We start from the raw sequence: 16,457 nt of genomic DNA, 5'->3' as shown, positions 1-16,457 counted from the left end.
GAAAAACACTGGTATAAGAATATAAATTTATGACAAATAATCATAATAAAAATAACAATGGATTTTAAACTTCTATAGCAAATTTGGAAAACTCAGTGGTGGCCAAAGGAAAGGAAAAGATCAGTTTTCATTCCAATCCAAAAGAAAGCAATGCCAAAGAATGTTCAAACTACCACACAATTGCATTCATCTCACACGCTAGCAAAGCTCAAAATTCCCCAAGCCAGGATTCAACAGTAAATGAACCATGAACTTCCAGATGTTCAAGCTAGATTTAGAAAAGGTAGAGGAGTCAGAGATCAAATTGGCAACATCCACTGGATCATTCAAAAAGCAAGAGAGTTCCAGAAAAACATCTATTTCTGCTTTATTGACTACGCCAAAGCCTTTGACTGTGTGGATCACAACAAACTGAGGAAAATTCTTGAAGAGATGGGAATACCAGACCATCTGACCTGCCTCCTGAGAAATCTATGCAGGTCAAGAAGCAACAGTTAGAACTGGACATGGAACAACAGACTGGTTCCAAATTGGGAAAGGAGTATGTCACGGCTGCATATTGTCACCCTACTTATTCAGCTTATATGCAGAGTAGAGCATGAGAAATGCTGGGTTGGATGAAGCACAAGCTGGAATCAAGATTGCAGGGAGAAATATCAATAACCTCAGATATGCAGATGACACCACCCTTATGGCAGAAAGTGAAGAAGAACTAAAGAGCCTCTTGATGAAAGTGAAAGATGAGAGTGAAAAAGTTGGCTTAAAGCTCAACATTAAAAAAACTGAGATCATGGCATCCAGTCCCATCAGTTCATGGCAAATAGATAGGGAAAAAATGGGAACAGTGAGAGATTTTATCATTTTGGGCTCCAAAATCACTGCAGATGGTGACTGCAGCCATGAAATTAAAGACGCTTACTCCTTGGAAGGAAAGTTATGACCAACCTAGACAGCATATTAAAAAGTAGAGACATTACTTTGCTGACAAAGGTCTGTCTAGTCAAGGCTATGGTTTTTCCCGTGGTCATGTATGGATGTGAGAGTTGGACTGTGAAGAAAGCTGATCGCCGAAGAATTGATGCTTTTGAACTGTGGTGCTGGAGAAGAATCTTGAGAGTCCCTTGGGCTGCAAGGAGATCCAACCAGTCCATCCTAAAGGAAATCAGTCCTGAAGATTCATTGGAAAGACTGATGTTGAAGCTGAAACTCCAATACTTTGGCCACCTGATGTGAAGAGCTGACTCACTGGAAAAGACCCTGATGCTGGCAAAGATTGAAGGCAGGAGGAGAAGGGGATGACAGAGGATGAGATGGCTGGATGGCATCACTGACTCGATGGACATGAGTTTGAGTAAACTCTGGGAGTTGTTGATGGACAAGGAAGCCTGTTTAAGGGGTCGCAAAGAGTCAGAAATGACTGAGCAACTGAACTGAACTGAATTCAATTTATTATTCCCAATTAACCAGGTAGCAGAAGAACATTAAGAAATGCAAAAACACTAAATTTTCCTTTTTCTAGGTATAAAAGTGGCTTGTTTTTATTCTTACTAGTAAGTAGTGATATAAGTTTATGCACAATAGTTCCCTTTATGTCTGCTACCCTAGGTAGCTCTCAATTTCAAAATTCGATTGCACACTTCTTTTGATTAATAGTCTTTGTGAATTGGGTATTTTTGCTTGCTGTGATCAAAAAATCAAGTGCCACCCAAAAATCAATGTGAAACAGAATTTAGAATTGTGGTATTCAATATAATTCCAAGGTTTGAGATGGTAGGTGGTGTCTAAAAGGTGCACACATTTCATTAGTAAGTAGTTTTGGCTATTTAAGAGTGAAATAAAACTATTATTTTTTCTTTCAGTTTTTGAGTGATGTTTTTCAGTCACTAAGTCACGTCTGACTCTTTGTGACCCCATGGACTGCAACACTCCAGGCTTGCCTGTCCTTCACTATCTCTCAGAGTTTGCTCAAACTCATATCCATTGAGTTGGTTTTGTGTACTGTTTCTCAAATAACCACTAAATGGGGCATAAATATTTACCAAGTTGTTCAGACCTAACAATAATAAATAGAGCTGAGCGACTGAACTGAACTGAACTGAACTGAACCACTGATAATTTTGAACCTTTGAAATTTTAAGTCTCTTAGGCTTTGATTTCTATATACAAATAAAATCTGGCTCCTTAAAAACTGTTTCTGAGTCACCCAGTTTATGGCATTCTGTTTAGCAGTCTGAACAGACTAAGATGCTAGGGGGAAAACAAATGCAGTCTTTGCGAGGCATGTATAAAGTGAAATCAGGGCAGAGGAGAACCTTCATGTCTCTCTGACCTCTTTGTTCTTATGGCTTTCTTGGTTATAGTCTCAGTCTAGATTTAGTTTAAAACTATTGGCATAGGGTTGAAAATAGAAAGTGATGAATAATTATATTGATATAGCTTTCCTTCTTCTTCTTTCTCTGTTGCTTTTACCTTGTTTTTTCTTTCTGTTTTCTGATTCTGCCTACCTCTATTTGCTTTTTTCATGGTTTTCCATATTTAACAACATGGATAAATATATCATGTAGTGTGTGATACCCTTTTCCACATTCTTGGCAGTATGATCTAAATAATGATGATTCAAAATTTGCATACGCAGGCAAAACATAAAAATACATAATATACACTGATCAGCTAAACACTTGGTTATTTGTATTTGTTATATCTGAAAGTAGAATAGATAGAGGGCGTGGGTGCTTAGTTGCTCAGTTGTGTCTAGACTATAACCCAACCAGGCTCCCCTGTCCATAGAATTCTCCAAGCAAGAATACTGTAGTATGGCCCCTTAATTTGGGTGTGGTAATTTGAAAAGGGAGGATGATACAGAAAGCAACATCTTCTTATTCTAGGATGTCTAAAAATTGAGGAAAGATCTAGAATCTTGATTTCAGGAAAAATGTTGATATTATCAGTGAAATTTCAAGAGGAAAAGGCTTGTAGAATAAGAAAACTAAGAAAGAGTGGGGCAAATCACAGAAATAAATATGAAGCTGAAAGCTGAGCTTCAGTCTTATTTAGCGTGTCTACTATAGCTAATTAGGAAGTTCAAATAGCCAATACCAAGTCACTATAGTGTTTTTTAAGGAGGGCAGGATTAGACTTGTGTTTTGTAAAGATCATAAACAAGGCAATGAGGGAGCTTGGGACAAAGTAAGTCAAGAAATTGGCAGTTTTTACAGAAATTCAGGACAGAGTTCAAGACCTGAGGAGTGTTAGGAAACACACTCATGAAAATGTATAGGCATTGGTGATTGTTTGGAAGGGGCATAGAGAAGGGAGAAAGAAGGAAAAAGAAATCAAAATACCTCCCAATTGTCTAGCTTGAGAGAACTGGTAGATAATGGTACTAGTTGAGATCAAGACCAATTATACAGAGGAGAAGTAAGTCTGAAGTGAAAACATTACATTTTTTTTTTTGATTTGTTGTTTGAAGTCCTTGTGGGACAATTTTAAGATTTTTTCTCTACTATCAGGTTATTATAAATTTAAGATCAAAGCTACTTTTTCCTTGCCTCACCTCTCCCATCCAGGTATAAAGCAATTTTAGGATCTATGTATTTTGCTGTAGTTATTCAGCTTATGGATTATCATTACCTTACAGTTATGTGATGACAGGAGAGCTAAATATAAAGTGTATGTGTACTTCATGTGTACCCACTAACTGTTAATTTTCCTCCTTTTTATATTATTTCAGTATCTTAGAGATAAAAGTCTGTTGTTTTGTTATAAAATATCTAATATTTTAGAAATGAAAAAGTACATTAACATGGCTTTTATAGGCAAAATAAAGAAGTGGTGAAAATGAATATTTACTAAAGTTTTCTTTCCTAGATATCCAGCTATATATATTCCTCTTTTCTGGGTCAGGTTTGTATCGATACTTCAACTGGCAGATGTGCACACCATGCTTATTTTTGCTTATGCCTTTTTTTTTCTCTTCGCCAAGAATGCCTTCCTCTGTTTTTGACTTTAAAAGAGTCACCCAATCTTGAACAGAATTCAACCTAAAACACTTCATGTAACTTACTGGCAATGATTGTGTATGTCTCCAGTTTCTTAGAGTACTATACTCTCCATCAAACAGCCAATCATTTTATCACACTTTATTTAATATGTTCTCTAGTTGCTTCATCTGTCTTAAATTTACCTGGTTAGTCTCTGAAGTATTTAGGGACTATTAATACATTTTATATTTCTTTTCTTTCTCTCACAGTGTTTGGCACAGTGCTAAATATACAGTTGGTGTTCAATCAGTGCAACAAACTGATGCTTTGAAATGCAGATTTGTAAAAGAGTTTTGTCAACCTATATATTTAGGCAGCAGGTACAGGAATTTCTAGATATACTCATATCAGTTATGTTTCTAATGAAGATAAAAAGATGATAATAGAATTAATTGACGAGTAGATGAGATAGTACAGAGGTGGCATAAATGTAGTTGAATTCTTTTCAGACCACATAAATTGATAAGGATGAATATCTAATTCATTCTAAACTGTCGGAATTGAACTTCATATTAGATTCCATAAAGCTAAATTTCAAAGTTATTGCCCCTTTTTTGCTGTTTATAGTAGTGTTTTCTATAAAGGGTGAAATCCAAACACAAAAATATTTTTAATAATTGGCCCTAAATCTGATCAAGAATTTTACTAAGATCTGCAGAATAATAATAAAAACTTCATTCATACTTTTCTAATGACTCATACAACAAAAGTTAGGGATAGTCAAAGCAATATCATGAAAATGATTTAACTTACTGACCAGGACTAGACAGGTGAGTAAACTATTCCTTCTGTGTATTGGAACTTTCGAAGCTGTATTAATGGTTTAAGGCCATGAAGGTGTCATTTATTAAATGCAACCCTCAGAGTTAAAAAGAGTAGACAGATTTATCTATATATTAGGAAAAAATGCACTTAAGGAAGATCTGCTCAGTTAAAAAAATGTCATTTAGTAATTTCAAAAAATCCAAACCACACTGGCAATTACCAATAACCTTGAAATACCTCCACTGTAATCTCCTTTGGGGCTACAGGCCACTTGTGTTCATATTTTTCTTTCACAGTTTGCTCCGTGTTAGCAGTTGGATTTGAATTCTCAACACGCACTCCATGGCTTGGTTTACCCACCAGATTTTGAACAGATTTTACCATATTCTTTAAATCCTCTGGATAAGGAGTTGGATATCGTTTTAGGTTTATTTCAACCTAGAAGTTTATAAAAAGAAATTTAACATAAAAATACCTTCAGCAAGCATGTTCACAAAACTACTCCATTTTATGTTCAGTAGTATAACCAAATGCAATATAGTGAGTGTTGAGCTGGCTGAAAAACTGTGCTGCAGAGTAGAACACAGTGTTCTTTACACATTCTGCCTCCTAGGACTTCTCCCCACCCCTGGTCACCCTTCTAGATTAAAAACAATTTTTGGATTTTATCCTATGTTTAGACCTGCTCTATAAATGGTTGAAATAGCACTTAAGTGACTGGTAATCTCTGAAAAATTTAATCAAGTTACTATCAGCTGTATTTATACTTTAGAGGTTATTCTCTGCACTATCTTAATTATTTATAAATAACTATTTTGACATTAGAAATATCTTTGAAATATCAATGCAGGTGATGCAATGAGACTCTAAGATTTACAAGTAGAGTTATCATTTATTGAAAACAATGGGGAGTTGACAGTATCTATTAATATCATCAAATATGCCCCAGCTCTATGTTAATTAGCATGTTACATCAAAAGATAGGGTCGCTAATTCTTATTAATAACTTAAAGAAACACCTTTAGAGAGGTTTTCATGTTAGTTTTTACCCTAATAAAGTAACATGCATTATAGGTTACATCTTACAATAAAGAGAAAAAAAAATTGAGAACTTTGTCTAAGATATTCTAGGTAAATATGCAAATTTTGGCTGCTTTTTATTGAGAGATTTATTCCCATTCTTGAATTTATTTTTGGCATATGAATCTCACTTTAGGGAAAATATGTATATTAATTATTATTCTTCACATTTAATTTAGACAGAGAAAATATGAGACATTCCATATAGAATATTCCACCATCAGAGTGCTTAAAATATATTTAAAATGGCATAGATATAAATTATCCAGGCTGATTAAAATGGAGTAGGAGGAAAGATAGGGGCATATTTACTTGGCTTGGTTTATTCTAATAGCCGTGTCTTTTTGCATCTGAGTAGAATCAACTTTACAAAATGGAATGATTTATGTGACTGTGGTGAGTATGTGTTATTAAAAATATGTGTGAGGGTGGTTTAGAAGTGAGCAGAGGTGGAAGAGAAGCTGAAAGAGGAAGAAGAAAGGAAATGAGAGGTTAAAACAGAAAAAGGGTGGGATACACACATCCCCCCATACCTATGTAACACATGGAATGTAAGAAACTATGATAGTGGTATAGATCTGAGGGTTATAAATATGAATTCAAACACTTTTGCTCATCTGCAGTTTAGCAAATCCACCAACTTTGTTATTCTAGTATATTTTCCTGTGGCTCACTGTCCATATCAAATACTGGGATTAGACTTAATTGGATGATTTTTAACATTCACTTCAGTACTAAAATTAAATTATTTTTCCAATTAATTTTTGGAAAGCTTATGAAAAACCAGATAATTTTGTTAGTATAAATATCATTGAAATGTGATTTAATCCTCAATATGCTGAAATAAGGATGAAGTTAATAATATATAGAAATAAATCTACAAAAATATAACTCATGAATAAAGTTAGACTTTACCAAAAAAAGTATAAGTTGTTAGAGTGTAATGTAAGTATATCTCAGGGTACTTTATAATGCATTCTTAAATAAACATAAAAAGAATGATAGCCATGCTAGACAAAGTCCACTGGGATGCATGCATTCTTGGATCTGCTGTTTAAACTGGTATTAGAAACATTAATCACAAATTCAATCTGAGTTTTAAATTATATTATTGAATTTGTTCAAAAATACTTGATGTCAGAGGACTAAAAGTCAAAAAACTACATTTAGAAAATTTAAATTGTAACATGGTATGCCTAGTATACCAATTAAGAACGCCTTTTAATTTTTAATAAGTGGTGGTATATGAATGAAAAGTAATTTTCAAATAGGGCATTAAATTAAAATTCTACACATCTTAAAATATCTTCAATGTAAAATTACATTTCTTAATTGAATCAAAGGCAAAAAATGGGATGGGACATGTTCTTTCTTAATTGAATTAAATACTTCATTGAATAATGTAATCTAATTTTTGAAGATGCTGTGTCTCTGCTGACACGATTAGATGACTGTTTACTTATGGCTATGGTGCTGAAACTTTCTGGTTATTTTATAAGCAAGTTAATGTTATATTTTGGTCACATCACTGAATAATTTGGGTACTTTATCTCTGTAAAAATATTTAAATGTGGAAATAGAGTAGATTTGCCATGAAGCTAAAGAAGCTTAAGTTTTAGGGGATATCACCTTCATGGGTTCTTTCAAAACATTATAAGGGGCCCTACTTGTGTATTTACATGGTTATTTTATATTCTTTTCCTTAAAGAGGCTTCTCTCCAAATTGTGGAAAATCATGAAATCTGGAATTGTTCCACCTATACAATAAGTTCCTTGCTTCCCATTTGCTAGTCTACCAATAGAATTGACTGGAAGACCTAAATTTTACCCCCAACTAGCTATAAGCCACAAATCTGACCAGTTTCTATTTGTGTAAAATAAGTAGATGGAATGATCATATTTAGGGTTAATTCAGAACTCAAATAAGATAAATGTGAAAGTTCTTTGAAAATAAATAATTTCTATGCAGAGATTAGATACTATTTCTAATATCAGATTCTACTTAGGTATTTTTAAAATCTGGAGTCTTTTGGCAATTTAGATCTATTATAGATATGTCTAACCATAATATCTATAATTGGATCTTTTTCAGGTTGTATGCACCAATATCACTTATTCAATATCTGCCATGTCCCAGGCAATATGCAAAGTGTTTTATAAGGATAAATAATTTATTATTAGTTATTATTTTAATATAAATAATAAAACTTATTATTTACCAAATAGATTTAAATATAAATAATAGTCGTAATAACATTAATTAAAATATATAATAAATTACATTTCATAACCCAGGGTAGTATCTGCTCCCATTTTACAGAAGGAAAACAGGGGTTCAGATGGTGTAAGTTGAAGGTCATACAGTTTTAGGTATCAATGCCCAGATTCAGGCTCAGGTTTTTGACTCCAAAGCTTATGCTTCCAAACTTGGCTCAGAGCTATTCTCTGGTATAGGTGCAGCATATATTGTACAATCTTGTGGAAGAAATAGTGTAAATCTAAAATGTGAATTTTATTGAGTTAAATAAGATAATATCAATATTTAAAATATGAAGTTAATATATTAAAAATGAACAGTATTTTATAATTTTGTTATGTTGATAACCTCTCTAAAAGCATATTTTGTACTCTTTTACAGATTGTTTTGCCTATTTTCCAACTCATGTGTGATGTGCTTCTGAAATGAATAAACAAGATCATAAATACAATTATATTTATAGTTCAGTAAAGCTCAAATACAAAAGTAGTTTCTTTATATTTCTAAATATATAAGCTATAAATATTTCCTTATTCTAATATGGGACATATGTAATAGGTGGTAAAAATTTGTCAGTTATATTCTTAGGAAAATATTGTCTTTATCACTCACCATAAAGTATTTGCTCATTTTCATATACATTTTATTAAAATGAAAGATTTTTACTGAAATGTTATTTTTATCTTAATTTTGAAAAATAGAAGTGTTTCACAACATTATATATATCTTAGACCTTAAAAAAAGTGCAGTAAATGCAAATAGTAGCTGCAAGATGTTGGAGACTCCCAAAGATTTGGCAATGAAAAATTAATGTTAAGAGTAAGGGATTTAGAAATGATATTGTGAATTCACATAGAAGTGTGCTTTTCTTATATAATGATTAAAATATAGTTTGATTTGATTGTAAATTCCAGTAAGAGAAATAATAGTTAATGCTTTGGTTATTAGTTCTTAAATATCTTATTCTAGGAATTAATTGGAACATTTTATAGAAAGGAAACCTATAGTAGTTTCAGTTAGGATTCTCAGCTTGCCTTATATTGTAGAAAGAATATAAGCCACAGAATAAGAATCTAGTCCACTATATGTGGGTGATAAAGTTTATAAAAAATAGTGCTCTTCTACATCCCATTAAGATTTTCTTTTTCATTAAACTCTTAAACACCCCACCCACTGAGATAAGGAAGTTCTATTTGCCAGAATTCCCAGGCCAATCTTCTCTTACAGGAATTCTCATTATCTGTGCCTTCAAATTAAAGGGAAATTGATGCTTTTCAATAGATGTCCATCTTTGTGCTCAAAATCCAGTCTCAGCAAATTTCAATTGCAATCTCATGCTGTTTTAAGAATCTAGCTTTAGTTATTCAGTCTCTCCTAGAATTGATATTACAGAAAATTGTGTGTATGTCTGGGGACAATTTAGATTGCATCAGTAGTGTCATCAACATTCTGCCCAACTATTGGTATTCCCACACTTTAAGAGAAAAACCTTGAATAAAAACATAAACAAAAATGAAGTACCCAACTCAAAAACCATGCCAGCTATCCCACCAGTAGGCATCTCATATTGATGTTCCCTCCTCCCTCTGACTCAGTTCTTCCCTCCCCATTGCCAATGTCAATGAACAAAAGTTAAATTGGGATCAAACACTGGCAATTGAAAGGTTTCTAGATGATCAACATTTCTTACCCCACATCATGCAAAACATACCCCATAAACCACTGTTCCAAGGTTGCTTCTACATAGGGGATTCTCCTACCCCAAACACCTAGGCCTACCTGTCTGCCACTTAGAGAGGGAAGAGTGGTAGATTGCGCTGCAACTGGCAATGGAGTACACATGCTCCTTTCCTGCTGGAGGCCACTTATACAACCCCATGCCAGCTGTGGGTCATTCTGGGGGACAGTCATTTCTTGGATCTGCTGATCACACCTGGCCCATGGTGTGCAGCAATCGCCAGACAGTCTGGCAGGTTGGAGAGTAATCCCACGCTGGCCCCTTTCCCAGGGGGCTTGGCAGGAGTGATCCTGTGGGAGAAGGAATCTCCATTTTCTGGGAGAAAGAGGAGCACTGTAGCAAAACTTTCACTTTATCATTTTTCTATTCTTGATTTTTTTTTTCATTCTGGGTAATGCATTTAAAACAACCATCAGAAAATTAGCTTTAACTCTGTGTGAAAAAACAGTTCCAGTGTCACAGGAAACCAAAGGGTCTCAATTTCTTCACACAACGCAGCATTCATACTACACTAAGCACACTATAAGTAGGACATTATACTCTAGTCCATTCGGAAGTTAATGCCATAGGTTAGCAGTTCCTTTTAAAATTTTATGTAAATTAAAGGTAAAATGAAAATGGTGCTAAATTTAATGTATATGTAATGAGCCAGAAAAGTATAATTTCATGTAAGATTTCAGCATATTCCATTCATCATGCTTCCACAATGATTTATTTAGATGTTTGCTTGTATTCTAATTTGTCCAATAACCAATAACATTGGAAATACTCAAATTAGTCAAAATGAAGTAGTCTGAGATTTTGGAAACATGTATTATTTTCCCAATATATAAAATAAATCAAATATAAATAAACATAGAGAAAATGTACTCTAAAGTATAATGAGCCTACTCTCATTATAATCAAACCTGATCACATAACACACAAACAGGGTTTCTACATGTCTGTTTGCATTTACTATATTTTATGCTTTCATTGACACATATATGAAAGTATATTAAGTATACTCTTTTCTTCTTAGAGCCTTTGAATTAGGTTTTTTCTTTTTTTAAGGAAGAATTATGTAGTTTTTGACATTCAATGAAGTAAAAGAATGAATCAGAGGTCCAGGATAGAATGCATCATCCATTGGTTCCGGATTTAACATACAAAATCCTTACAAGAAGAACTGAAATGTTCTAAAGGTCTTTTTTCTTGTTTTAGTTAAAAATGTCTCTTTGGTTATTAGACAGCTCTAATCAACCATTCAGAAACATTTTTTTTTAAGCCCAAATCTTTAACACAATTGTTATTTTGATTTGGGAATCTGAGTTCTTCACAATGATACAGGTAGGCTTTGTCAATTATAGTAAGATTTGAGGGTGTGCTGGTTCAAGACAAAAGTTTAAATGCAGGAAGGAGGAGACAGAGAAGAACATGTCACACAATCCAGATCTATTAATAGGATGCAAATACAATTACTTAGGTAATTAATTACCAACGGTGAGAGCTGTTAGTACCCATGATGGAAAAAGTGCAAAAATAATATAAAAATGATGAGAGATTCAAGATGTTGCCATGATGATAAGATGAAGACCTGATGTTAATATAATCCATACAAATTCTGACATTTTCAAATTTATATAATGGAAAAATATAGATTTTAAAATTCTGACCTTGTTACTTAGATTAGTACCAATAAAGGATTTTTAAAAATATGCTTTAAGGTGAAAAATTTTAAGTAATTTTCCTTAAGGGATACCACCTGCTATTAGGCACTCACCTAAGTTTAAATGAAAAAGTTGTTCTCACACTTAAGAAAATTCATAACGTCTTCTCAAACATTCCAGAGACATAGAATCCTTCCGAAATTTTAATGCAATGTAATAATATCAATCCACTGGCTCTTTCACGTATGTGGATTTTGACTTCATACAGTCTAAATGATGCCCTGACTTGCTCAGTGGTTAAAAAAAGCATTTCAGTGTTTCCAAATGTAGTAGTAAGGTATTAGGTGAAGCCCATTACCCAGACTTTTTATTAGGTTTTTTTCTTTGCTTTCTCTCAGCTTGAATCTCTCATGTTGCTATTCTGTAAGATGGGGTGGTTCATGAATTTGCTCAGTCAGGATGTTTGCCTCATTCTGAAGCACAGCAGTGCTTCCAAAATCACATCCTGCTATAAGGAAAAGTACTGCCATGAGACTTGAAGATGTGTCTGACCTTCTAGCAGAGGTCAGTCAGTGAGTCCCAAAGTCTATCTGAATAATAACAATGAACAAACAAAAATAATGAGAAGAAAGAGGAAACAAAAATTAAAAGGTTCACCTTAACTTTCCCAGCATTTTCATCATCTTCCTTTTTTTCTTCAAATTCAAAGGCAACAGTCATGCGTTGTTGTCTCTGCTCTTCCCATAGTGTAGGGTTAAAGCTGTCACTGTCTGACTGGAAATCTACAGTTAGATTCCAAAGTGTTACTGTTTATTATTTTTTTTTACATAAATTGTTATTTAATAGAACTTAGTATACCATGCAAAAAAAATGGTGATAGGTACTAAAAACAAATACAAAAATAAAGAAAAGAAAAAATAAAGGGATAGAAAGAAAGAAGCAAGTAAAGAAAGAAGGAAAGAAAAAAAAGGGAAAAATTCTCTTGATATTTGTTATATAGTCTTTTAACATCTTAACTCAAATTCAGCTTTGCTAAGTGTACATTAATTATATATTGGGGTTGAGAAGTTTTCCAGTGTAGGAAATGGACATTGCATAATTATGATAAAAGAGAGAGCTAGATTAAGTATTTTAAACTATTATCTCCTTTAATTTGCAAAACAGCATAATGGTAGTACTAACATAATCCTTAATTTAATAATGAGAAAACTATCGCTGAATTTTGAGAGACTTGTTCAAAGTCATGCAGCTTCTCCATGGCCAACGCAGGATTCTATTCCATGTCCTGTGACTACAGAGTCCATAAATGTAATCAGTAATCTGTATTAGGGTGTTATAAAAGATACTATGTAACACTGCTTTGCAATAAATGGTCCAAGATTTTAAACTTTTTTGTTGTAATTTTGTGTGAATGGTTGGGGGCAATGTAGTGGTGCTAGGTTTTACCATGCTAGCTGCATGGTAAAAAATACGTGGAAAATGAAGACTTTAATATTTGGGTCTCAATTAGTTTAAATACGTCTCAAATTAACAGGGAAAAGAAATGGCTTATCAATCTTTAATTTACATGCTGCTGCTGCTGCTAAGTCGCTTCAGTCGTGTCTGACTCTGTGTGACCCCATAGACAGAAGCCCACCAGGCTCCCCTGTCCCTGGGATTCTCCAGGCAAGAACACTGGAGTGGGTTGCCATTTCCTTCTCCAATGCGTGAAAGTGAAAAGTGAAAGTGAAGTCGCTGAGTCGTGTCCGACTCTTCGCGACTCCATGGACTGCAGCCTACCAGGCTCCTCTGTCCATGGGATTTACCAGGTAAGAGTACTAGAGTGGGGTGCCATCGCCTGCTTCTAATTTACATGCTGGTTAATGGTAATATCTTCTTTGCAACATCATTGTGAAGATCATATTAAAAGGCAATAAAAGCACTTTTGTTCAGTTGCTAAGTCATATCCTACTCTTTGTGACCCCTTGCCCTATAGCACATCACGCTCTGTCCTCCAGTGTCTCCCAGAGTTTGCTCAAATTCACGTCCAATAAAAGCACTTAGTTTAGGCTAAATTCTTTCCCGATGCATGAACTTTATTATATATAAAACTTTATTGCAAGGAGTTCTGAAAGTTGGTTTTTTGCATGAAAAGTGAAAAAAGTGACTTGCTTGAAGTTCAAGAAAACTTTTTTGTTACCAGCTCTACTCTCCTCAAAGGAAAACAAAACAAATTAGGCTAATTTCTTAACATCTCATCTTACCTAACTAGGTCTGCCTCACTCCCTGGAACAAATTAGGGATTTAATCTTTTGAGGCTAGATCTCAGAAATAACTGGCAAATATGAGACACTTTTCATTTTCTCCTATATCCTTTCAAAATGAAATATTCTGTTAATCTTGGGATATTAAAAAAGAAATACAAGTAAAATTGCATGAATAAAACATAATCTTTACTTAAGATTCTTCTTATAACCTATGTAAACATAGTGGATTTTCTTCCATAAATTCTAAAAGATCACTTTTACTGAAGCCTGAAAAATATATATGAAACAAGCTTTCATTTTCCTACTTCTGTAGATCAGAATTTGAAGAAAAATATCCACAAATGATTCATTTTCCTATTTAAGTAAAAAAAAAAGAAAATAAAAAAGCCTAACAACATTTATTGTAATTATTCTGTAAATAAGAACTGCATGAGCAAATAATTTCTTTAAAAAATTGATCTTTTAAATGGGTTGGGTGGATTTAACCCTTGGCTAGATTAAAGTGAGTTTGCTCTTTCAACATTAGGTCCAAGAATCAAGGCAAATTGGAAGTGTCAAACAGGAGATGGCAAGAGTGAACATTAACATTTTAGGAATCAGTGAACTAAAATGGACTGGAATGGGTGAATTTAACTCAGATTACCATTATATCTACTACTGTGGGCAAGAATCCCTTAGAAGAAATAGAGTAGCCATCATAGTCAACAAAAGAGTCCAAAATGAAGTTTGGAAGAGTCCAAAATGCAGTTTCAAAAACAGCAGAATGATCTCTGTTCGTTTCCAAGGCAAACCATTCAATATCACAGTAATCCACGTCTATGCCCCAACCAGTAATGCTGAAGAAGCTGAAGTTGAATGGTTCTATGAAGACCTACAAGACCTTTTAGAACTAACACCCAAAAAAGATGTCCTTTTCATCATAGGGGACTGGAATGCAAAAGTAGGAAGTCAAGAGATACCTGGAGTAACAGGCAAGTTTGGCCTTGGAGTACAAAATGAAGCAGGGTAAACACTAACAGAGTTTTGCCAAGAGAATGCACTGGTCACAGCAAAAATCCTTTTGCAACAACACAAGAGAAGACTACACATGGACATCACCAGATGGTCAACACCGAAATCAGATTGATTATATTCTTTGCAGCCAACAATGGAGAAGTTCTATAGTCAGCAAAGACAAGACTGGGAGCTGACTATGGATCAGATCATGAACTCCTTATTGCAAAATTCAGATGTCAATTGAAGAAAGTAGGGAAAACCACTAGACCACTCAGGTATGACTTAAGTCAAATCCCTTACGATTATACAGTGGAAGTGACAAATAGATTCAAGACAGACACTGTCTACCAGGCACTCTGTCTATCAGGAACATTTCATGCAAAGATGGGCTCATTAAAGGACAGAGTGGTATGGACCTAACAGAAGCAGAAGATATTAAGAAGAGGTGGCAAGAATACACAGAAGAAGTATACAAAAAAGATCTTCATGACCCAGATAATCATGATGGTATGATCACTCTCCTAAGCCAGACATCCTGGAATGCAAAGTCAAGAGGGCCTTAGGAAGCATCACTATGAACAAAGCTAGTGGAGGTGATGGAATTCCAGTTGAGCTATTTCAAATCTTGAAAGATGATGCTGTGAAAATGCCATCAAATTTGGAAAACAACTGTGACCACAGGACTGGAAAAGGTCAGTTTTCATTCCAATCTCAAAGAAAGGCAATGCCAAAGAATGCTAAAACTGCCACAGAATTGCACTTATCTCATATGCTAGCAAAGTAATGCTCAAAATTTTCCAAGCCAGGCTTGAATAGTATGTGAACTATTAACTTCCAGATATTCAAGCTGGTTTTAGAAAAGGCAGATGAACCAGAAATTAAATTGCCAACATCCGTTGGATCATCAAAAAAGCAAGAGAATTCCAGAAAAACATCGATTTCTGCTTTATTGACTATGTCTAGAGACTTTGACTGTGTGGATCACAACAAACTGTGGAAAATTCTGAGAGAGATGGGAATACCAGACCACCTGACCTGCCTTCTGAGAAATCTGTATGCAGGTCAGGAAGCAACAGTTAGAAGTGGACATGGAATAACAGACTGGTTCCAAATAGGAAAAGCAGCACATCAAGCTGTATATTGTCACCCTACTTATTTAACTTATATGCAGAGTACATCATGAGAAACTCTGGGCTGGAAGAAGCACAAGCTGGAATCAAGATTGCCAGGAGAAATATCAGTAGCCTCAGATATGCAGATGACACCACCCTTATGGCAGAAAGTGAAGAACAAAAGAGCCTCTTGATGAAAGTGAAAGAGGAGAGTGAAAAAGTTGGCTTAAAACTCAACATTCAGAAAACTAATATCATGGCATCTGGTCCCATCACATCATGGCAATAGATGGGGAAACAGTGGAAGCAGTGACAGACTTTATTTTTGGGGGCTCCAAAGTCACTGCATATGGTGACTGCTGCCATGAAATTAAAAGACGCTTACTCCTTGGAAGAAAAGTTATGACCAACCTAGGTTCCATATTAAAAAGCAGAGACATTACTTTGCCAACAAAGGTCCGACTAGTCAAAGCTACAGTAGCCATGTATGGATGTGACAGTTGGACTATAAAGAAAGCTGAGTGCCAAAGTATTAATGCTTTTGAACTGTGGTGTTGCGAAGACTCTTGAGAGT

General features: G+C 34.4%; 1 protein-coding gene across 4 annotated transcripts in view; it reads right to left on the bottom strand.

The window, feature by feature from the left end:
* LRRC7 (leucine rich repeat containing 7) overlaps positions 1 to 16,457 on the bottom strand; it is a 503,703-nt gene that overhangs the window by 106,948 nt on the left and 380,298 nt on the right. For all 4 annotated transcript variants that reach the window (XM_055402285.2, XM_088834863.1, XM_088834861.1 and 1 more), the window contains 3 exons: positions 12,187 to 12,311; positions 9,922 to 10,170; positions 5,043 to 5,243 (listed from right to left, as the gene is read on the bottom strand). In XM_055402285.2, coding sequence (XP_055258260.2) covers positions 5,043 to 5,243; positions 9,922 to 10,170; positions 12,187 to 12,311 — 575 coding nt within the window. The remainder of the gene's footprint in view (positions 1 to 5,042; positions 5,244 to 9,921; positions 10,171 to 12,186; positions 12,312 to 16,457) is intronic.

The sequence above is a fragment of the Moschus berezovskii genome, chromosome 4, assembly GCF_049115385.1.
Source record: "Moschus berezovskii isolate FMDL1 chromosome 4, NW_MosBer_1.0, whole genome shotgun sequence".
In the NCBI taxonomy this organism is placed as follows: Eukaryota; Metazoa; Chordata; class Mammalia; order Artiodactyla; family Moschidae; genus Moschus; species Moschus berezovskii.
The sequence above is the reverse complement of the archived record's forward strand: the minus strand, read 5'-3'. Positions and strand labels throughout refer to the sequence as shown.